The sequence below is a fragment of the Physeter macrocephalus genome, chromosome 16 (genome assembly GCF_002837175.3).
Source record: "Physeter macrocephalus isolate SW-GA chromosome 16, ASM283717v5, whole genome shotgun sequence".
In the NCBI taxonomy this organism is placed as follows: domain Eukaryota; kingdom Metazoa; phylum Chordata; class Mammalia; order Artiodactyla; family Physeteridae; genus Physeter; species Physeter macrocephalus.
The window spans coordinates 70,661,813-70,682,458 of record NC_041229.1 but is presented as its reverse complement, the minus strand read 5'-3'; the positions used below and the strand labels follow the sequence as shown (position 1 = coordinate 70,682,458).

The following is a 20,646-nucleotide window of genomic DNA, read 5'->3' as shown; positions in this document are numbered from 1 at the left end:
GAACCGAGCTCGCGCCCCGGTCTGGGAGGATCCCGCGTGCCGCGGAGCGGCTGGGCCCGTGAGCCATGGCCGCTGAGCCTGCGCGTCCGGAGCCTGTGCCCCGCAACGGGAGAGGCCACAACAGAGGGAGGCCCACATACCACACACACACACACAAAATAAAAATAAAAAAATAAAAGTTATCAGAAACTTATATTTGTTAAAAAGTCCTTTTTATGAATCTTCTTGAAGATCTTCCTTTTATAAAAGCATCAGAATAAAACGATGACTATTTATAAATGACAGGACTTAAAATGCCATGGTTAAAGAACTGATTACAATGCAGTTGACAAGGAACTTGGATATTTCGATAATTAGAATTATGATTGATAACATTATACCAGGGTATCTCAGATTTTAGTAATTTCATATAAATTTTGGAATATCTGTATTAATGATGTTTATACATACAATATAACATAAGGTTTATCATTAGTTACTTGGCAGTGCTTTGCAAGTATTGGGTTGGCCAAAAAGTTCGTTCGGTTTTTCTGTAAGCTGTCTCTAGTAGTGCTTAGTTGTCTTTAACTTCATTCGAAACAATTTTGTTAGATTGTATTGTGATTGTCAGTGTGCATTTTTAAAAAAACTATCAAAACTGGTGAATTTTTGTGTAGCCGTTTTAATATTGAAGATGGAAGAAAAAAGCAACAGTTTCAGCATATTATGCTTTATTATTTCAAGAAAGGTAGAAACGAACTAAAACGCAAAAAAAGATTCGTGCAGTGTATGGAGAAGGTACTGTGACTGAATGTGTCAAAAGTGGTTTGCAAAATTTTGTGCTGGAGATTTCTCGCCGTACGATGCTCCGTGGTCAGGTAGACCATTTGAAGTTGACAGCAATCAAATCAAGACATTAATTGAGAACAGTCAACATTACACCACATGGAATATAGCCTACATAGTCAGAATATCCAAATCAAGCGCTGAAAATCATTTGCACCATTTTGGTTATGTTCATCACTTTGATGTTTGGGTTCCTCATAAGTTAAGTGAAAAAAACCTTCTTGACTGTATTTCCGCATGCGATTCTCTACTGAAACCTAACAAAAATGTTCCGTTTTTAAAACAAATTGTGATGGGTATTGAAAAGTGTATACTGTACAATAATGTGGAATGGAAGAGATCATGGGGCAAGCGAAATGAACCACCATCAATCACACCAAAGGCTGGGCTTCATCCAAAGAAGGTGATGTTGTGTATATGGTGGGATTGGAGTTCCTTCCAGAAAACCAAATGATTAATTCCAAAAAGTACTTCTCCCAGTTAGATCAGCTGAAAGCAGCACTCAACGAAAAACATCTGGAATTAGTCAACAGAAAATGCATAATCTTCCGTCAGGATAACACAAGACTGCGTGTTTCTTTGATGACCAGGCAAAAACTGTTACAGCTTGGCTGGGACATTCTGATTCATCTGCCAAATTCACCAGACATGGCACCTTTGGATTTCCATTTATTTCGGTCTTTACAAAATTCTCTTAATGGAAAGAATTTCAATTCCCTGGAAGACTGTAAAAGGCACCTGGAACAGTTCTTTGCCCAAAAAGATAAATAGTTTTAGGAAGATGGGATTATGAAGTTGCCTGAAAAATGGCAGAAGGTAGTGGAACAAAACAGTGAATACGTTGTTCAGTAAAGTTCTTGGTGGGACTTCCCTGATGGTTCAGTGGCTAAGACTCCACACTCCCAATGCAGGGGACTCAGGTTTGATCCCTGGTCAGGGAACTAGATCCCACATGCCCCAACTAAGAGTTAGCATGTTGCAACTAAAGATCCCGCATGCCACAACTAAAGATCCTGTGTGCCACAACTAAGACCCAACACGGCCAAATAAATATTTGTTTGTTTGTTTGTTTGCTTATTTATTTTTGACTGCGTTGGATCTTTGTTGCTGCACGCGGGCTTTCTCTAGTTGCGGTGAGGGGGGCCACTCTTTGTTGCAGTGCATGGGCTTCTCATTGCGGCAGCTTCTCGTTGCGGAGCATGGGCTCTAGGTGCATGGGCTTTAGTAGTTGTTGCTCGTGGGCTCTAGAGTGCAGGCTCAGTAGTTGTGGTGCACAGGCTTAGTTGCTCTACGGCATGTGGGATCTTCCCAGACCAGGGCTCAAACCCATGTCCCCTGCATTGGCAGGTGGACTCTTAACCACTGTGCCACCAGGGAAGTCCCTAAATATTTTTTAAAAAATAAATAAAGTTCTTGGTGAAAATGAAAAATGTGGTATCTTTTGTTTTTACTTTAAAACTGAATGAACTTTTTGGCCAACCGAATAATTTATCATACCAGATAAGCTAATTAGTTTGACTTTGCTCTCTGAAGTGTCTTGGTTCCTTTGAAGCATCCCAGAGTTAGCTGGAGGTCAAAAGAACTTTAGAATTTGATATTTGGGAAGTTTGTCAAAAATATCAACATTTGGTCAAATAGGATCATATGTCACTGTGAAATAATACTTAATCACAGTGACAAAAGATTTCAAAAGCAAATATAGGTCACTTAAAGGCAAAGAAACTTGCACAATCCGTTGTCAAAAGCAGTGTTCTAAGAAACCTTTTGTTCTTTCAACAGAGGAACCAAATCCAGTTGTGTACCAGCCTACTTTTAATAACAAAATCCATTTACGTAATTAAATTCATTCTGAGTTTAGTCAATCCTGACTGTACAAAAAATTCTTTTCTCAGGGTTCCTTTTCCACAATCCTTCCATCACTTTTTTTTTTTTTTTTTTTTTTTTTTTTTTTTTGTGGCAGTACGCGGGCCTCCCACTGCTGTGGCCTCTCCCGCCACGGAGCACAGGCTCCGGACACGCAGGCCCAGTGGCCATGGCTCATGGGCCCAGCCACTCCGCGGCACGTGGGATCCTCCCGGACTGGGGCACGAACCCCTGTCCCCTGCATCGGCAGGCGGACTCTCAACCACTGTGCCACCAGGGAAGCCCCATCACTTTCTATATCCGTATTATTTTGTCTCTTACTTTTCTAATCTAGAAACAAGTAGCTCTAGGACAAAATTATTTTCTTTTCCCTTAACAAAATGCAGATCCATTCCTCATACCTTCTTTGTTCACAACACACTTCTTACTTTTCTAGCGTACTGAGCTGTTTTTCTGTATTATTTCTAGTAGCTTTAATTTCATATTTAAATTAGAATTCTCAACCCTTAAAAACTTTGATTTCTAGTGAATACTAGGAAGTAAGCAATTATGAGCTGTCTTTTACATTAGCATTCTGTAGATTGGTGAACATAAATACCAATTTTTATAAACTTTCATCTCAATTCTGCCAACTTTTATACCTTTGACATTAGTTTCTCTTAGGACCCAATCAACAAGTCTTGGTATTACAAGGAGTCCTAGAAGCTTTCCTTTCTTTTATTCTCTGACCATTTTATCTATTTTGTATAAAAGGCTCTGGGGTCCCCAGTAAGGGGTTGAGCCAACTGACTCAGGCCCTTTTGTCAACTTGATTAATTGGCTTAATTGTTGCCCCAAGTAATTGTTGGTCAGGTACCTCAATGTAATTTTCTTCCACCATTTAAATATATATTTTAAACAGTGGTAAATAGAACAGACTTGCTTGGGGTCCTTTAATGTTGGGGACCAATACAATGGAGGGGGGGTTCCATTTGGCCCATTGAACCTTAGGTAATGTTGTATCAAAACATTTTGTTTTGATCCCATTAACATTCATTTTATTTATCCCATTTTAAAATAATCATTTATTTTAAGATATCTTTATCCATTTGGGATAAGTTCCTTTAAAAAGTTTACCTTGTGGGGAAAGAGTCTCTAGACTTTCCCTTTAGTTTTTTCTCTTATCTTTCTGTTAATCAACCTAATTAATATTATTCTAATGTTTTTTATTAGCATCTGTAAGATCCATTGAGGGGAAGCAGAAACCACAATAAGGTTTCCCAAACCAGTTTTTTTGGTTTGTTTTAAACCAAGGGAGTTCTTAGGTTAACCATTATATATTTTTTTCCCACCTTTCTTTTTTTTTTCCCATAGATATCAGTAAAACACCTGTTTATAATGAGAGTTCTCTAAAAATTTACCAATTTAGAAGTTTCTCCAATTTAAAGGATCTGTCATCTGGCCATTAATGAGATATATGTTAATAGTGACTTAAACCAATAGGATGCAAGAGGCTTCCCCACAGGAGAGTGTGAAGGATGCAACCTAAACAGATCCAGAAAGTTTACTCCTAAAAATAGTCTAAGAAAGTAAAGGCTGACGCAATGAAGGTTAAGATGGCAAAAATTCAGACAAAAGCCTGCTCAGAATCTCAGTCTATTCAATTACCTGCTAAATGTACACCATATGTGTACCTTTTGGATGACAGAGACCAAGTACTCAAAACACACACACGCACGCACGCACGCACACAAGGCCTGAAGATCAGATAAAACATCTCAAAGACCCAGGAGAAGGAATGCAACTTCCCCCTAGAAGGGCTTTTGTTTTTTTAACATCAGAATTCTGAAAATATGTTTTTATCAAGCCAACTTTTTCTAACATAGCTGCGTGTACAATAAAAGAGCTCCATTTAGTCATTTTCAGGGCAAGATTTCCTTGATCTACTTGCAGGTGTGAGCTCTGTATGTACATGAATCTGGCTGGAGTGTTAGTTGGAGGTTGGCTTTCTGATGCCTCTCATTTCTCTGAGAGAATCTGTTTCCCATTTGAACTTGAATTTCTCAGGCATAAAATTTTGTTAGTGCACTTTTATCCCGACACATTCTTGTCAAGGTAGCCAATTTGAGGAAAATGTCAGGTAAACCTCTACCTAACCAACCGTTCAGCTGATACTGCTCAGTATCTTTCAAACTGAGGAAATCCTGGTGTCTTTCAATTGAGTTACCCTAGTATCTTTCAGCTAGGGGGTACTTTCTCCCAGTGTCTTTCAGCTGGGCTCCCCTAGTATCTTTGAACTAGCAGGGGCCACTCCCCAATATCTTTGAACTGGGGAGCCACGTACCTGTTAGACACTGCCAAATAAAACTCAGGATCATCAGCCCGTAATCGGGAGATCCAAGAACCAGGAGAGACTCACCCACATTCATCTGGACTCTCTGTGGAGCCGGATGGGCACAACACGCCTCTGCTGGTACCAAGGCCCCAGTTTCTTGTAGAGTTCAGGCAAAGGAGAGATGTCTGCTCTGAGTCCCTTCCTGGTCACCAAAACTGTCAACTGAAAAAAATACACAACCTAAAAGTTGAGAATTAATGTTTTATTTGGCGGATTTCCTGAGGACTTAAGTCAACCTCTCATATTGCTCTGAGGGACTGCTCCAAAGAGGTAAGGGAGGAGCCAGGATATATACGCATTTTGCATCAAAAACTAGGTAGTTGAAACATCAAAGGATTACTGTTAATTAAAGAAACTGTTAATTATGGAAAACCAAACATGTCAAGTTAATGAATTTAACACTTTTCCATGTGTGGGAAGATTCAAGAGTCTGGATTCATTGAAATCATTCCTTTGATATACACCTTAACTATCTAGGGCCAGTTTCATGCTTTTCACCATCCTGAGTCTCCTCAGGGTGCACAGTTGGGGGTGGCTGCTGGCTTGATGGCCACAATATCCTTTGTTTACTGATACAGCAGGCCACATTTATCATTCACAAGATGATCATTTGGTTTTTATTACTCAGTTTGTTAACGTGGTGTATCACACATTGATTTGCAGATACTGAAAAATCCATGCATCCCTGGGATAAATCCCACTTGATCATGGTGTATGATCTTTTTAATGTTTTGTTGGATTCGGTTTGCTAGTGTTTTGTTGAGGATTTGTGTGTCTATGTTCATCAGTGATATTGGCCTGTAATTTTCTCTTTTTGTGTTATCTTTGTCTGGTTTTGGTATCAGGGTGATGGCGGCCTCATAAAATGAGTTTGGGAGTGTTCCTTCCTCTGCAGGAAGTTTTAGAAGGATAGGTGTTAACTCATCTCTAAATGTTTGATAGACTTCCCCTGTGAAGCCATCTGGTCCTGGACTTTTGTCCGTTGGAAGTTTTTAAATCACTGTGCAACTTCAATACTTGTTATTAGTCCCTTCATATTTTCTATTTCTTCTTGGTTCAGTCTTGGGAGATGGTACCTTTCTAAGAATTTGTCCATTTTTCCTAGGTTGTCCATTTTACTGGTGTATAATTGGTTGTAGTAGTAGTCTCTTATGATCCTTTGTATTTCTGTGATGTCAGTTGTAACTTCTCCTTTTTCATTTTTAATATTGATTTGAGCCCTTTCCTTTTTTTCTTGATGAGTCTGGCTAAAGGTTTATCAATTTTGTTTATTTTTTCAAAGGATCAGCTTTTAGTTTCATTGATCGTTTCTATTGTTTTCTTATTTCTGCTCTGATCTTTATGATTTCTTTCCTTCTATTAACTTTGGGTTTTATTTGTTCTTCTTTCTCCAGTTGCTTTAGGTGTAAGGTTAGGTTGTTTGAGATTTATCTTCTTTCCTGAGGTAAGCTTGTATTGCTGTTAACTTTTCTCTGATAACTGCTTTTGTTTTCTGTTTTTTCTCATTTTGTTTACTTATATATTTTTTATTGAAATACAGTTCAGTTACAATGTGGTGTTACTTTCTGGCATACAGCAAAGTGATACTTTGCTGTACTTTGTATATATTCTTTTTCATATTATTTTCCATTATAGTTTACTACAAGATATTGAATATAGTTCCTGTACTATACACTAGGACTTTGTTGTTTATTTTTTATTTTAATTTTTATATTATATTAAAGTTGATTTACAGTGTTGTGTTAGTTTCAGGTGTACAGCAAACTGATTCAGTTATAGATATATATGTATATATCCATTCTTTTTCAGGTTCTTTTCCCATATAGGTTATTACAGAATATTGAGTAGAGTTCCCTGTGCTATACAGTAGGTCCTTGTTGATTATCTATTTTATGTATAGTAGCATGTATATGTTAACCCCAAACTCCTAATTTATCCCTCCCCTCCCACCTTTCCCCATTGGTAACCATATGTTTGTTTTCAAAGTCTGAGAGTCTGTTTCTGTTTTGTAAATAAGTTCATTTGTATCTTTTTTTTTAGATTCCACATATAAGTGATAGCATATGATATTTGTCTTTTTCTGTCTGACTTCATTTAGTATGATAATTTCTAGGTCTATCCAGGTTGCTGCAAATGACATTATTCTCTTTTATGACTGAGTAATACTCCATTGTATATGTGTACCACATCACAGTATCATATGAGATTTCTCTCTCTGTCTGACTTACTTCACTCAGTATGACAGTCCCTAGGTCCATCCATGTTGCTGAAAGGGGCATTATTTTTTTCTTTTTAATGGCTGAGTAATACTCCATTGTTTACATGTACCACATCTTCTTTATCCATTCCTCTGTTGATGGGCATTAGGTTGCTTCCCTGTCTTGGCTATTGTAAACATTGCTGCGGTGAACATTGGGGTGCATGTATCCTTTCAGACCATGTTTTTCTCTGGATATATGCCCAGGAGTGGGATTGCAGCGTCATATGGTAGCTCTATTTTTAGTTTTTTAAGGAACCTCCATACTGTTCTCCATAGTGGCTGTACCAGTTTACATTCCCACCAACAGCATAGAAGGGTTCCCTTCTCTCCACACCCTCTCCAGCATTTATTGTTTGTGGATTTTTTGATGATAGCTGTTTTGACTGGTGTGAGACGATCCCACACTGTAGTTTTGATTTGCATTTCTCTAATAATTAGCGATGTTAAACATCTTTTCATGTTGGCCATCTGTATGTCTTCTTAGGAGAAATGTCTGTTTAGGTTTTGTACTGCTGTATTCTTTTAGTTTTCAGTTGTCTGGGAAATTCTTTATCTCTCCTTCTATTCTAAATGATAATCTTGCTGCATAGAGTATCCTAGGTTGCAGGTTTTTCCCTTTTAGGACTTAGGAATATATCTTGCCACTCCCTTCTGTCCTGCAGTGTTTCTATAGAGAAGTCAGCTGATAGACTTATGAGGGTTTCCTTGTAAGTAACTCTTTTTCTCTTGCTGCCATTAGAATCCTCACTTTAACTTTTGCCATTTTAATTATAATATGTCATGGAGTAGGTTTGCTTGGCTTCATCTTGTTTCGGACTCTCTGTTCTTCTTGTACCTGGATATCTGTTTCCTTTTGGTTTGGGAAGTTTTCACCCATAATTTCTTCAAACGCATTTTCAATCCCCTTTTTTCTGTCTTCTCCTTCTGGGATCCTATTATGTGTAGATTGACTCACTCTATTTTATCCCATAAGTCTCGTATATTGCTTTCATTTTTCTTTCACTTGTCTTTTTGTCTGCTGTTCTGACTGGGTGATTTCCATTATTCTGTCTTCCAGATCACTTATTTGTTCTTCTGCATTTTTTAGTTTGCTATTTATTGCCTTTAGCTCAAGTTTTGTCTCGGCAGATGAGTTTTCTAATATTAATTGGCTCCTCTTTATAGTTCTAGTTTCTTGTTACAGTGATCTGCATTTCTTTTGATAGTCTTTGTTAATTCCTTTAGTATTTTTATTACCTTCTGTTTGAACTCGGGGTCTAGTAGACTGGAGAGGTGTTTTCATCATTTGTACTTCCAGGGGATTTCTCTTGTTCTTTTAGTTGGGAGCAGTTCCTGTGTTTCTTCATTTTACTTATGTTTCTCTGACTCTATGACTATAGGAGAAACAGTTATCTACTGTGGTCTTAAAGGGCTGTTTTTATGTGGGAATGTCCCTGTGTAGCCTGAATGAGTCTAATATTTTTGGTGCAAAGGCTGTTTTTAGTATGGATGTCTGCCACGTCTTTCCTCAATGTGTGCTTGCCCTTATCCCCTTGATGGGGGTGTGATTGGTGTTGTGGTGACCAGAGCCTGCACTGGATGTTGAACAGGGGCCTCCACTTTGCTCTGTAGCTGTCACAGCCCTGCCGGGGGTAGGGTCTGCTCCCCAGATGTTGGAGTAAAAGCTCTCAGACCCATTGCTAAACTGCAGTGTGAGGTAGATGGGACTGGAGTGCTCCCATTGGGACAGGAGCCACTGGGTATTCCTCCCAGGAGCTGTCCACTGGAAAGTATGCTCTGTGGTGTCTCCTGTCACCTGTCGTGAGTACTCACAAAGTACACTGTTGTTGGCACTGCTCTCGGTCCCGCTTCAGCTGTGGGAATGCAGTCAGTTGGCCCAGATGCCCGTCAGGCGCAGTTATCAGAAAGCAGCCAGTGCAGATCTGCCAAAGTCAGGAACCATGACCCACCATAGTTGGGCACCTGGACCCACCATGGGAGCTATAGAATTAGCCCAGACCCCGGCCCTTCCTCCGCATGCACATGCCTACAAAACCGACAGCTGCTAACTCTGGACCTGCCCTAACCACAGAAGCACCAATAATCTGCTTGGATGTCCCCCAGGTGCTGAGCTTACAAAGGCACCAGAGGCATAAATCTGCCAAAGTCTCAAAGCTGCTGGCTGGACACAGCTCATATTTCAGTCCCACCTCTGTGTGTAGGCAACCACCAGGGCTTGTCTACTAGCAGAGCTCATAGAGTCAAGAGTTGTGCGCACTGTGAGCACAAGGAGAATGAGGCTGCTGTGGTGGGGTCCTGACCCTCCCTTCACGAACACATTACCAGTGGGGCTTCTGTGGTGGACCCAGGCATTATCCTGCCCACACCTTGTGGCCCAGGCCATACTCCAATACATTTTGGCTGTTTCCATGCAGTCAACCCCCGTCCTCTCCCCAGGTCTGTCCCCTAAAGCCTGAGTTTTATCACCCAGCCCCCTCGCACCAGCAGACACACATCTCAGGCTGGGGAGTAAGTAGAGCGAGGTGGCCAGGACCACCAGTGCTGGTCTCTCTTTGTTCTGCCTGCCTAAAGCCAGTTGCTGCACTCCTCTGAGCCAGTGAAGCTCACTTTCTGTCCTGGCTGATTTTTCCTAGCTGGTGAAGGGGGTTCCCAGGGTTAGAGAACCTTTCCTCGTACACAGCTCCCTCTCCCAAAATTGTTTTGGATTTGTTTTTGTAGGTCTTTCACCTTTTGTTCTCTTCTCTTGTGATTTGATGACTATCTCTAGTGTTGTGGATAATTTTGTGTGTATATCTAGTATAGATTTTTAGTTTGTGGTTACCATGAGGTTTTTGTAGAGCAGTCTGTATATATACGTGATTGTTTTAAGTTGCTGCTTTCTTAATTACAAATGCATTTTTGAAATCCTGCGTTTGTACTCTCCTCCCCTCACAATTACTGTTTTTGATATCATTTTATACCTAGTTGCTTTGTGTATCCCTTAACTGCTTATTGTAGATACAGATAATTTTTCTACTTTTGTCTGTCAACCTCCCTACTAGTTTGCATGTGGATTATTTCTGACCTTTATGTTTGCCTTTACCTGTGAGCTTTTTCATTTCTTAATTTTCTTGTTTCTAGTTGTGGCCTTTTCTTTTCCACCTAGATAAGTTCCTTTAGCCTTTGTTCTAAAGCTAGCTTGGTGGTTCTGAATTCTTTTAGCTTTTATTTGTCTGTAAAAGTTTTGATTTCTCCATCAAATCTGAACAGGAGCTCTGCTAGGTAGAGTATTCTTGTAGGTTTTTCCCTTTCATCACTTTAAATACATCGTGGCACTCCTTTCTGGTCTGCAGTTTCTGTTGAAAAATCAGCTGATAGCCTTATGGAATTCCCTTGTATGTTATTTATTGCTTTTCCCTTGCTGCTTTTAATATTTTCTCTTTTATCTTTAATTTTTGTCATCTTGATTACAATGTGTCTTGGTGTGTTCCTTGATTCTTTGCACTTCCTGGACTTGAGTGACTGTTTCCTTTCCCAGGTTAAGGAATATTTCAGCTATTATCTCTTCAAATATTTTCTCAGGCTTTTTCTTTCTGTTTTCTCTTTCTGGGACCTCTTTAATGCTAATACTAGTGTGCTTGATGTTGTCCCAGAGGTCTTTGAAACTGTCCTTCTTTTCACTCTTTTTTCTTTTTTCTGTTCAGTGGCAGTGATTTCCAATACTCTGTCTTCCAGCTCACTGATCCATTCTTCTGTATCACTCAGTCTGCTATTTATTCCTTCCGGTGTATTTTTCCTTTCAGTTATTGTATTTTTCATCTGTGTTTGGTTGTTCTTTAATCCTGTATGGGACTCTCTGGGCTTCCTGGACTTGGGTGACTGTCTCGTTTCCCAAGTTAGGGAGGTTTTCAGCTATTATTCTTCAAATATTTTCTAGGTCCCTTTCTCTCTCTCATCTCCTCTAGGACCCCTATATTGTGAGTATTAATGTAACTGATGTTGTCCCAGAGGTCTCTTAAACTGTCCTCATTTCTTTTAATTCTTTTTTCTTTTTTCTGTAGCAGCAGTGATTTCTATTACCCTGTCTTCCAGCTCACTGATCCCTTCTTCTGAATCATTTAGTCTACTATTGATTCCTTCTAGTGTATTCTTCATCTCTGTTTGGTTGTTCTTTAAATTTTCTAACTCTTTGTTAAAAACTTCTAACTTCTTGCTCTGGCATCCATTCTCCTCCCAAATTCTTTGGTCATCTTTACAATCATTATTCTGAACTCTTAGGTAGATTGCCTATCTCCAGTTAGTTCTTCTGGGGTTTTATCTTGTTCCTTCATCTGGAACATACTCCTCTGCCACATCATTTTGTCTAAGTTGTTATCTGTATTTTTATGTATGTGGTAGATTAGTTACATTTCTTGACTTTGGAGAAGTGGCCCTCTAGGATGTGTCCTATGTGTCCCAGCAGTGCACTCCCTTCTCGCTACCCAAGGTATATGCTCTAGAGTTTCCTCCTAAGAGGGCTGTGTGGGTCCTTCTGTTGTGGTGGCCTGACTATGTGGGTGATCTGGTGGGCTTGGTTGGCCCCTAGTCTGGTTGGTTGCCAGGTCCTGCCTTGTGCGGATGCTGCTGGCTGCTGTTCAGCAAGCCCTGGTCATGAAGTGGCTGCTTGCAGAACCCTAGGGGGCCCCAAGGCTAGTGCTCGCTGGGTGGTCGGTCAGGTTCATGAAGACTCTGGGGCTGTTGCCCTTCCATTGGCAGGTTAAGCCAGATTCTGGGGGCAAGTGGGCAGTCAGAGCTGGTTCCTGGAGTCTGGCTGCAGGGACCCTGGATCCCAGAGCACGTATAAGATTTGGGGTTAGGAGGTGGTTCTTGACACAGTTGGTTATGGGGTCCAGGGTGTCCTGAAGGTTGCGTTGGCCTGCTAGTGGGTATGGTCTGGCCTGCTGTGGGCAGACTTGGTCCGTAGTCTGCGGGAATCATATTTTTCTTGCATCTGGTGTCTGCCCCCTGGGTGGTGAGGCTGCTCTAGAGGCTTGTGCAGGCTTCCTGGAGGGAGGGGCTAGTGTCTGCCCACTAGTGGGTGGAGCTGGGTCTTAGTCCTCTCATTGGCAGAGCCATGTCTAGGGGGCATATCTTGAGGTGGCTGTGGGCTCAGTAAGTCTCTAGGCAGCCTGTCTGCTGAGGGGTGGGGCAGTGTCCCTGCCCAGTTAGGTGTTCAGCCTGAGGCGTCCCAGCACTTTCACCTACAGACTGTTGGGTGGGATAAGGTCTTGGAACTAATGAGCCAAGATGTCAGCCACCAACAGTGTTCCCCAGTATTCTGCCATCAGTGTCTGTGTCCCTAGGGTGAGCCACACAGTCCCCCCACCACCCTGCATCTCCAGGAGACTCTCCAAGACTAGGAGGTAGGTCTGGCCCAGGTGCCTATCAAATTACTGCTTTTGCCCTGTGTCCGGGTGCATATGAGATTTTGTGTGCTCCCTCGAAGAGTGAAGTGTATTTCCCCCAGTCCTGTGGAGCTTCTGCAGTTAAGCCCCAGTGGCCTTCAAAGCCAAATGCTCTGGGGGCTCATCTTCCTGGTACCAGACCCCTGGGCTGGGGAGCCTGATGTCAGACTCAGAACTCTCACTCCTGTAGGAGAACCTCTGCAGTGTAATTCTCCAGTTTGTGGATCACCCACCCCAAGGGGTATGGAATTTGATTATATCCAGGTTGTTGTGGTTCCTTCTTTATGTCTTTAGTTGTAGAAGATCTTTTCTGGTGGTTCCCAGTCTTTTTCATCGATAGCTGTTCTGCAGATAGTTGTGATTTTTGTGTGCTTGTGAGAGGAGGTGAGCTCAAGATCTTTCTACTCTGCTATCTTGGCCAGTCTCCCAAATAATTTATTTCTTTACCTTGTGAAACTGATGCCGAAAACTCGGCCTCTGTGCACCAGTACAGAATTGAATCTCGGAGACAGAGTTTTGGGTGAAGTAGACGAGAACAGCTTTATTGCTCTGCCAGGCAAAGGGGGACACAGCGGACTCAGTGCCTCTCAAAACTGTGTGTCCCGACCAGAGGGATTTGGTGAGGAGTTTTATAGCAGTGGTTCAAAGGCAGGGTTGCTGATAAGGATCACGGTGTGTGCAGGGCCTGGCTTCAGGTGGTCTGATGAGTTTCTGTGACTCCTTTAATCTGGCCTCAGATGGTCTCTTGAAGAGCTTCTCTGGTTCCTTTAATCTGGAATAAAAAATGCTAACATCTTAAATTTGTTGGGGGTTTTCCTTCTGTAAAGAACTCACTGTTACATGTATCCCTTCAGGCAGAACCAGGACCCTATCCAAAGGCTATACACTGTTGTTTCTTGACTGCTCCTCCCTTGTCTGCATCGCCTCCCTTCCCTGTTAAGCAACAGTTCGAATCTGCCCTTTGGAACTCAGGGAGTGTCATGGAGGCTGGAGTCTGTTCCCTATAAACAAGAAACTGGGGACACGGAAAGGCTTCCATGCCCAGGAGCCCCAAAGGCTCCTGCTCGGTTTCAAAACTAAATATGAACCATGAAGAGTGGATTGGAACTGATAAATTGACAGTAATTATGTAAGCTGATTAGTTGGTAACTTTGAGTCAGATTTATTTTTGTTTTATATAACTAGATTGTTTTAAGTTCTGTGCTTTTTGATAGTTTGAAAGTGGGTGTTTATTGTAGTCAAAAGTAATGAGCTAGCTATTTGTGGTATGTTGTTAAATAGTAATGGTTATTTTTATGTTTTATATTTTAAATTTCGATCACTTTGTTCATTATAAATCAATAAAAATCTATTATTTTTATTCAGTTAAATAATCTCATTTGCTTTCTTTCCATGATATATGCCTGAGACATCAGAAAGAGAAGGTGGAAAAATTAAAGCAACTCATTTAACTGGCATTTTAGGAAAGAAAATGTTTAGATTGATCCACTTTTCTAGCTATCTATCCCATTTAGAATTCCAGCTTGAACTCTACATACTTTCTAGCCCCTTCCTCTGCTTGGTTTATTGTAATTACACTGCTTTCAGACATACTATAATTTACTTACTGATTTTGTGTCCTCTCCCCATCCCTATCCATGCAAGAATGTAAGTTACATAAAGACAGGGATCTTAATTTAGTTTTTTCTTCACTGTATCCCATAAGCCTGGAATATTGTCAGGCACATAGTAGACACTTAATAATTATGTTGAATTAGTAGTCTCAAATTCTAATAAATTTCCTGCCTTCTTACAGAAAGAACATACTGGTCGTCTTGTTATAGGAGATCACAAATCCACATCTCACTTCCGAACAGGTAAGAAAGTAAAATAAAGTGGAGGTGCTAAATTTGGAATATGAAATATTTGTACATATTTTGGGATATTCTAACTTCCATGTATAATTGTTGATTAGTTCTAATGATTAATAAATATTAGAAATATTTGTAGTATATGTAAACATGTTACGTATATTATGTAATAGTTAGTATATACTTTCATAAGAGGTTTGAGAGTATATATACATCAATATGATATTCTAACCAAGAAACTGACCAGTTTCTGTCTTCATTTTTACTAACCCACAACATGTAGTATTTTAATTGTAGTGAGGTTTTATGCCTCATTTTGCCAACTATAGTATCTAGAGTTTACATGTATTTTGTAAATTATTTAGTATACAGTGTTATAGTTGGCATATTATTACTGGTTTTTAGTTTATTCACTGAGTTTTGCTCTGAAATCCTTGAAGAGTATAAACTCATTGGAAAGCCTGAAGAAATTAATTTTTCTTTTAATTTTTGGGGAAAAACTTTAAAAATAAAAATTGAAAATGAATTAGAATTTGTATTTGAATTCAGTCTGCTGAAAAGTAAAGTTTTATCCCATTTAGAATTGGCCCTAATCTTGGACATTATTAATAACAGGGCATAATGACCTAGATATATTTAAGAAAACCTTTAATTATATCATTTAAATTAACTTTATACTGACCTAGAATATGTAGCACATTTTAGACATTAATAGGCATTTTATATTTCTGGTGTTGAACAGTTCTTTCAAATTGATTTGCACTGCTGCAAAAGGCAAAAGAGTCCCTGAGCTTTGGCAGAATGGAAATATATTTAACTTGTATTCATTCTTTTAAAATATGAAATTCTTCTTGTATTTACAAATTAAAATGTCATGTACAGAAAGCTTCAATGGTTATTGGTAATGTTCTACTTCTTGGGTGGTAAGTTTATAGGTGGTTGTTTAATATTCTGCTTCATAACTTATATATAACAATATACGTTAAAAATAATTTATATATCAAATGTTGCATGATAAAATTACAAATAAGTTTATGTTGGTGCAGTAAACTGATATGCAAAGAAAGGTATAAAGGGAAGCCATTCCAAGGTCATTTTATTTAGCCATTCTCTGAACAGAATTGTGTGCCTTTTCATTATTTCTGTTCAAAGACAGAAGCTTTTGTTTTTTGGAGGACTTTTTCTACATGACTAGGAGGAAACTTTCAGGAGAACCATTATTAGACTATAAATAAACTAAAACATGATGCCCAAAGTTCTTAGTAATTAATATTTACAATATGTAAACTTAAGCAGTTCTGAGATTCCTGTATCTGGTTTGAATTATTACATGGGAAAAATTAAGTTTTTCATCTTTAATAAACAACTTGTGCTTCAGGGGGTTGGTTACTAAAGAAGTAATCATAAATACATCCCTCAGTTATTTTATCTGTTGGGTAACTACCTATGGTTTATAAACCCATCCACAAAATTCACTGTAAAATTAGAGAAATCAGCCCTGAATATAATAGCATCTGTATTGTGGGTTTTTTGTGTAATCAAATATTTTTATTAATTTGACTGAAACATAATCAAAGTACACTGGACATACAGGGGAAGAAGACAAGAAAATTAACGAAGAACTGGAGTCTCAATATCAACAAAGTATGGACAGTAAATTATCAGGAAGATATCGACGACATTGTGGACTTGGCTTCAGTGAGGTAGTAATTACATGTTTTCATTAAGTGGGAAGATAATTTCCAATTTGATTATCATTTATTTGTGTTAAATTAGCAATCAAGAAGCCTATGTAGAAAGCTTTCTTTATGCAGTTACATAAAATATTTTTACATGCCAAACTAGGTCTTTGTAGATAATGAGAATAGATATTTTTGAGAGTTTTAGAAATATGTTTTCTGATACTACTAGCTTAATGTAATTCTGCTTAGATAATCATTAGGGCACATCTTAAGTAGGCATGAACAACATACAAGTTACATGAAAGATTTCATGTAAATACCGGTTCAGGAGAGTTTTCTTGGTTGTTTCCTACATCATCTCTTTTCATATAACTATTGGTCCATTACTCCAAAGTAATGTAATATGCAGAACATCGATAACTTTAAATATTCCCATGGATCAGTGGTTAACTTGCCTTATTTACTTAAAGTAATACTGTTTCCATCAGGAAGATAATAATATATTATTTTCAAACTAGGAGGGAGGGGAGAAGGTGAGTGGTCATCAGAGCCCTTTCTTAAACCAAAATCCTACTCAAGTCCCAGTGTATAAAACACATGGAGGTGCCCGAGTCCTCATTTCTTCCCTAGGCAGCCTCTGATCTTAAACTGTTAATTTAATGGCTAGGGAGTGAGACAAAAATTTTAGGGTCTTTTCCAGTTTTTGTACTGGATAATGTATCTTAATAGCTGTTGATTGATGTTTTTAGGTAGACGATCATGATGGAGAAGGTGATGTGGCTGGAGATGATGATGATGATGATGATTCACCTGATCCTGAAAGTCCAGATGACTCTGAAAGTGATTCAGAGTCAGAGAAAGAAGAATCTGCTGAAGAACTCCAAGCTACTGAGCACCCTGATGAAGTGGAGGATCCCAAAAACAAAAAAGATGCAAAAAGCAACTATAAGATGATGTTTGTTAAATCCAGTGGCTCATAACTCCCAAACACTTAGTCTTTGTATTAAAAGTAAGCCTTATTGTTATAATGCACAGTGGAGGACTGCTTATAGAGCACAGACCTTTGTATTATAATTTTTAAAAAGGCCCTTTTAAATAATTACAAAGAGTGTTTGCTTTCAGATGCCATGGGTTACACTTTTATGGGCATGACTATAACCATTTTTGTAAACAGTAAGAGTTGTATAAAATAAGAAATAAATACAATACTCAACTTCCTTTCATGTTAGCATCATCAAACTTCTAATACTACCTTTTTACCCCTTCAAATACAGTTATGGGGGAACCATTATTTTTTGTGTGGTAGCTGTTTATCTTTTTTTGTTCCTTCATGTTTCTCTCTTATAAAAGTTTATCTGGTACTGTGATGTGTTCATAAAAATATTCTTTTATTATACTCATAGTAGAACTATTCACCATGGATATTTCTGCTGCCAGTAACAATCTAAATTAATGCTGGCAAAAGATTAGGTACTTAGTTTACTCTTACTGAATCAGCTCTACTCTTGGACCAAAGCAACATGAGAGCAAATACTTTTCACACCGGTTAGGATGGAGTTGCAGTTGTCATATATTTGGAATGTTATGATCCCAAGCAGTCTTTACATAATTTGAATGACACTGTATGTTAGATTTTTGATAAAATTGGCCAGTTTTTACAGAAGAAATTTTTTCTCTGATCATTTGGTCCTCTCTATTTAGGAATATGTAAAACTGGATTTTTTTTTTTTTTAAGGTAATATGTGACCAAAGTTAATTTTCTTCCTAACACCTAAATAAAGAGAAAGCAGTTTCTCATATGTGGTTGTGATACCTTTATCCTCATTATCTGAAAATGAGGAATAGGCTTATTGAACAAGAAGCTGAAACAAGAAATTCTCTTCATTTTATCCCAGTGCTGTTATCCTGATTATCTAATTACAAAAAGGAGTATTGCTGTATGATTTTATCGTCGCTTCTGTTGGAGTAAGATCTGTTATGTGGTTAATTTGTACAGCAGATTAACACAAACTGCATTATGGGCTAGTCAATGATCTGAGTAATTGGGTTCAGAATCTTAATGTTTAAGTGACATGTTCAAAGGCTTTGAGTTAAACCTTTTTGTTTGCTGAACTGTTACACATCTAGATACTTAAGTATATGTTTGTTTAATGTGTGTTGGATTTTTTTTTTTTAATTCCTGTGTCATTTTGAAGTTTAGAATGTTCGAGGAATGTAGCAAATAGAACAAGTGATTTCTGGATTATGCAATCCATCCTATTTTTTTCATATATCAGACCCCCAACATTTCATTTTTTATTTCTCACATTGTTTTATAATAGGTGCTACCCTATATAGTAAAATACTGAATCAGAGACTAGTAGACAGAATGTGTGACATTTAACAAATAGTATCTGGTTTTAAACAAGTTAGGCTTTGTTCAAATTTCAGTTTGGCCACTGATTGTCAAATAGCTAGTCTGTAGGGTTGCTTATTACAACTAATTAATTTAAGTAGAAAGTGAAGACTGATATATGTTTAAGAATGGAAGAGGGAGAGACCAGCATTATGTTTTAAAAGGTCTTTTCATCAATTTATTTAAATATGCTCGGTTATTTATAAGTCTTGGTTCTTATATGTAAATAGAAGAGCCTCCTTCTAAAATAACTACACTGGAAGACCTTTTTTCTTCATCTTCAGAGAGAGAAATTCTCATTCCAATTCATATATTATTGGACATTAACAAAATTCAGGGTTGGAATAAATTTAGGTCTGTTGGTCCATGTGGCCTAGTGTCCCAGCACCACATTAAATATCATGGCTGTCTTTTAAGCATGAACATTGGGTTGGTTTTTGCTTTTTTTCCTTATCAAATTTTGTGTGTGTGTGTGGTGGGTGGATTAAAGGAAGAGAGATGCCATGGCATTTTGATATCCTACTGAAGTGCCAGAAGGGAAAACACATTTTTTTGTGTGCAGTGAAACGTGCTATTGAGGGGAAAGTTGAGTGGCAGTTTTTTCCTACTATTGATAGTTTCTTACCTGAAATACACTTCTCCCAAGTGCTTGACTATACCAGTGATCCAGTGATCTTTCTATTGTAAAGGTTTTCAGGAACACAGATTTCAATTTTGTGTGTATTGATAGGTAAAAATCCTCTTCTCAAATCTTTTAAATCTGGATGAATTGCAGGTACAGGAGAAAGTCTGAAGTGATTGCTGTTCTGATTAAACAGTTTGAGAGCAGAAAGATAGGTCATATTCTTTGAGTAAATTTTGAGGAAATAAATTGCAGCTACCTGGTTGACATCAGTGGCCACTTACGGGGCTTTAGTTCCATTACTCTTGTCTCCACAGCAGCCACATCTTGGCTACTTTCAATATCCCAAAACAACTTTACCTCTGAAATCACAAATGTAGACACCTCACCTCTGACCATAACAGTTGTATTCCTTTACACAAGTTCAAATCAGGTCATTATGTCTGTTTTCACCAATTCCATAAGCCCTGTCTAGATTTTTAAGTGATCTGTCAATTCAGTGTCACTGTTGTCAGTATCCCAAATAACCCTCCCCAGTGTCATAACCTTTCTGGAAAATACAGCCTTAGATGTATCCAATTTCCTATGGATTATTTCTGGAGAAAGGCCACCAACTGTACAAATCAATATTACTAAGTGTTAATAACACTGCATGTTATCCTTACTGTTATCTCTCATCAACTCTTTTCCTGTTCTTAACTGTTGAAAACCCTTGTTCTCAAACTTGTGACCCTGTCTTTTCTCCTTCACTCTTATAACATGTCGTTGCTTTCTGGCTTACATTAAAGAGATTTTTATCAGGCAGAAATTCCCTGAACTTCCACCTAAATGGACACCTGTGGAGAAGTGCTCCAACGCTCTAGGTGACACCCCAGCTCTACCAACTTAGTGATAAACTCAAGTGACCTTGGGCATAACTAAATCTGAGTCTCCTTTCCTCATCTGTAAAATGAGAATATCAATAGCAACCACGTTGTATAGTTACTGTGAGAATTAATTGAAACAGGTAAAAAGCTTTAGCACACTGATAAAAAACAGCTCAGTAAATGCCAACTACTGTTAACCCTTTGCATCATCTTGTGAACCTAGTACTTTTTTTTTTTTTTTTTTTTTGGTACACGGGCCTCTCACTGTTGTGGCCTCTCGCGTTGCGGAGCACAGGCTCCGGACGCGCAGGCTCAGCGGCCACGGCTCACGGGCCCAGCCGCTCCGCGGCGTGTGGGATCTTCCCGGACCGGGGCACGAACCCGTGTTCCCTGCATCGGCAGGCGGACTCTCAACCACTGCGCCACCAGGGAAGCACCCTAGTAATTTTGATTATCTTGTTTTAGGAGTCTTCAACCTCTCAGTCT

The 20,646-nt window shown here is 38.9% G+C and overlaps 1 protein-coding gene across 1 annotated transcript in view; it reads left to right on the top strand.

Moving 5' to 3' along the window:
• Window positions 1-19,500, top strand: part of C16H11orf58 (chromosome 16 C11orf58 homolog) — a 39,437-nt gene extending 19,937 nt beyond the window's left edge. The window contains exons 3-5 of the mRNA XM_007104965.4: window positions 14,541-14,601; window positions 16,189-16,298; window positions 17,027-19,500. Coding sequence (XP_007105027.1) covers window positions 14,541-14,601; window positions 16,189-16,298; window positions 17,027-17,257 — 402 coding nt within the window. The 3' untranslated portion in view covers window positions 17,258-19,500. The remainder of the gene's footprint in view (window positions 1-14,540; window positions 14,602-16,188; window positions 16,299-17,026) is intronic.
• Window positions 19,501-20,646: the final 1,146 nt, after the last annotated feature.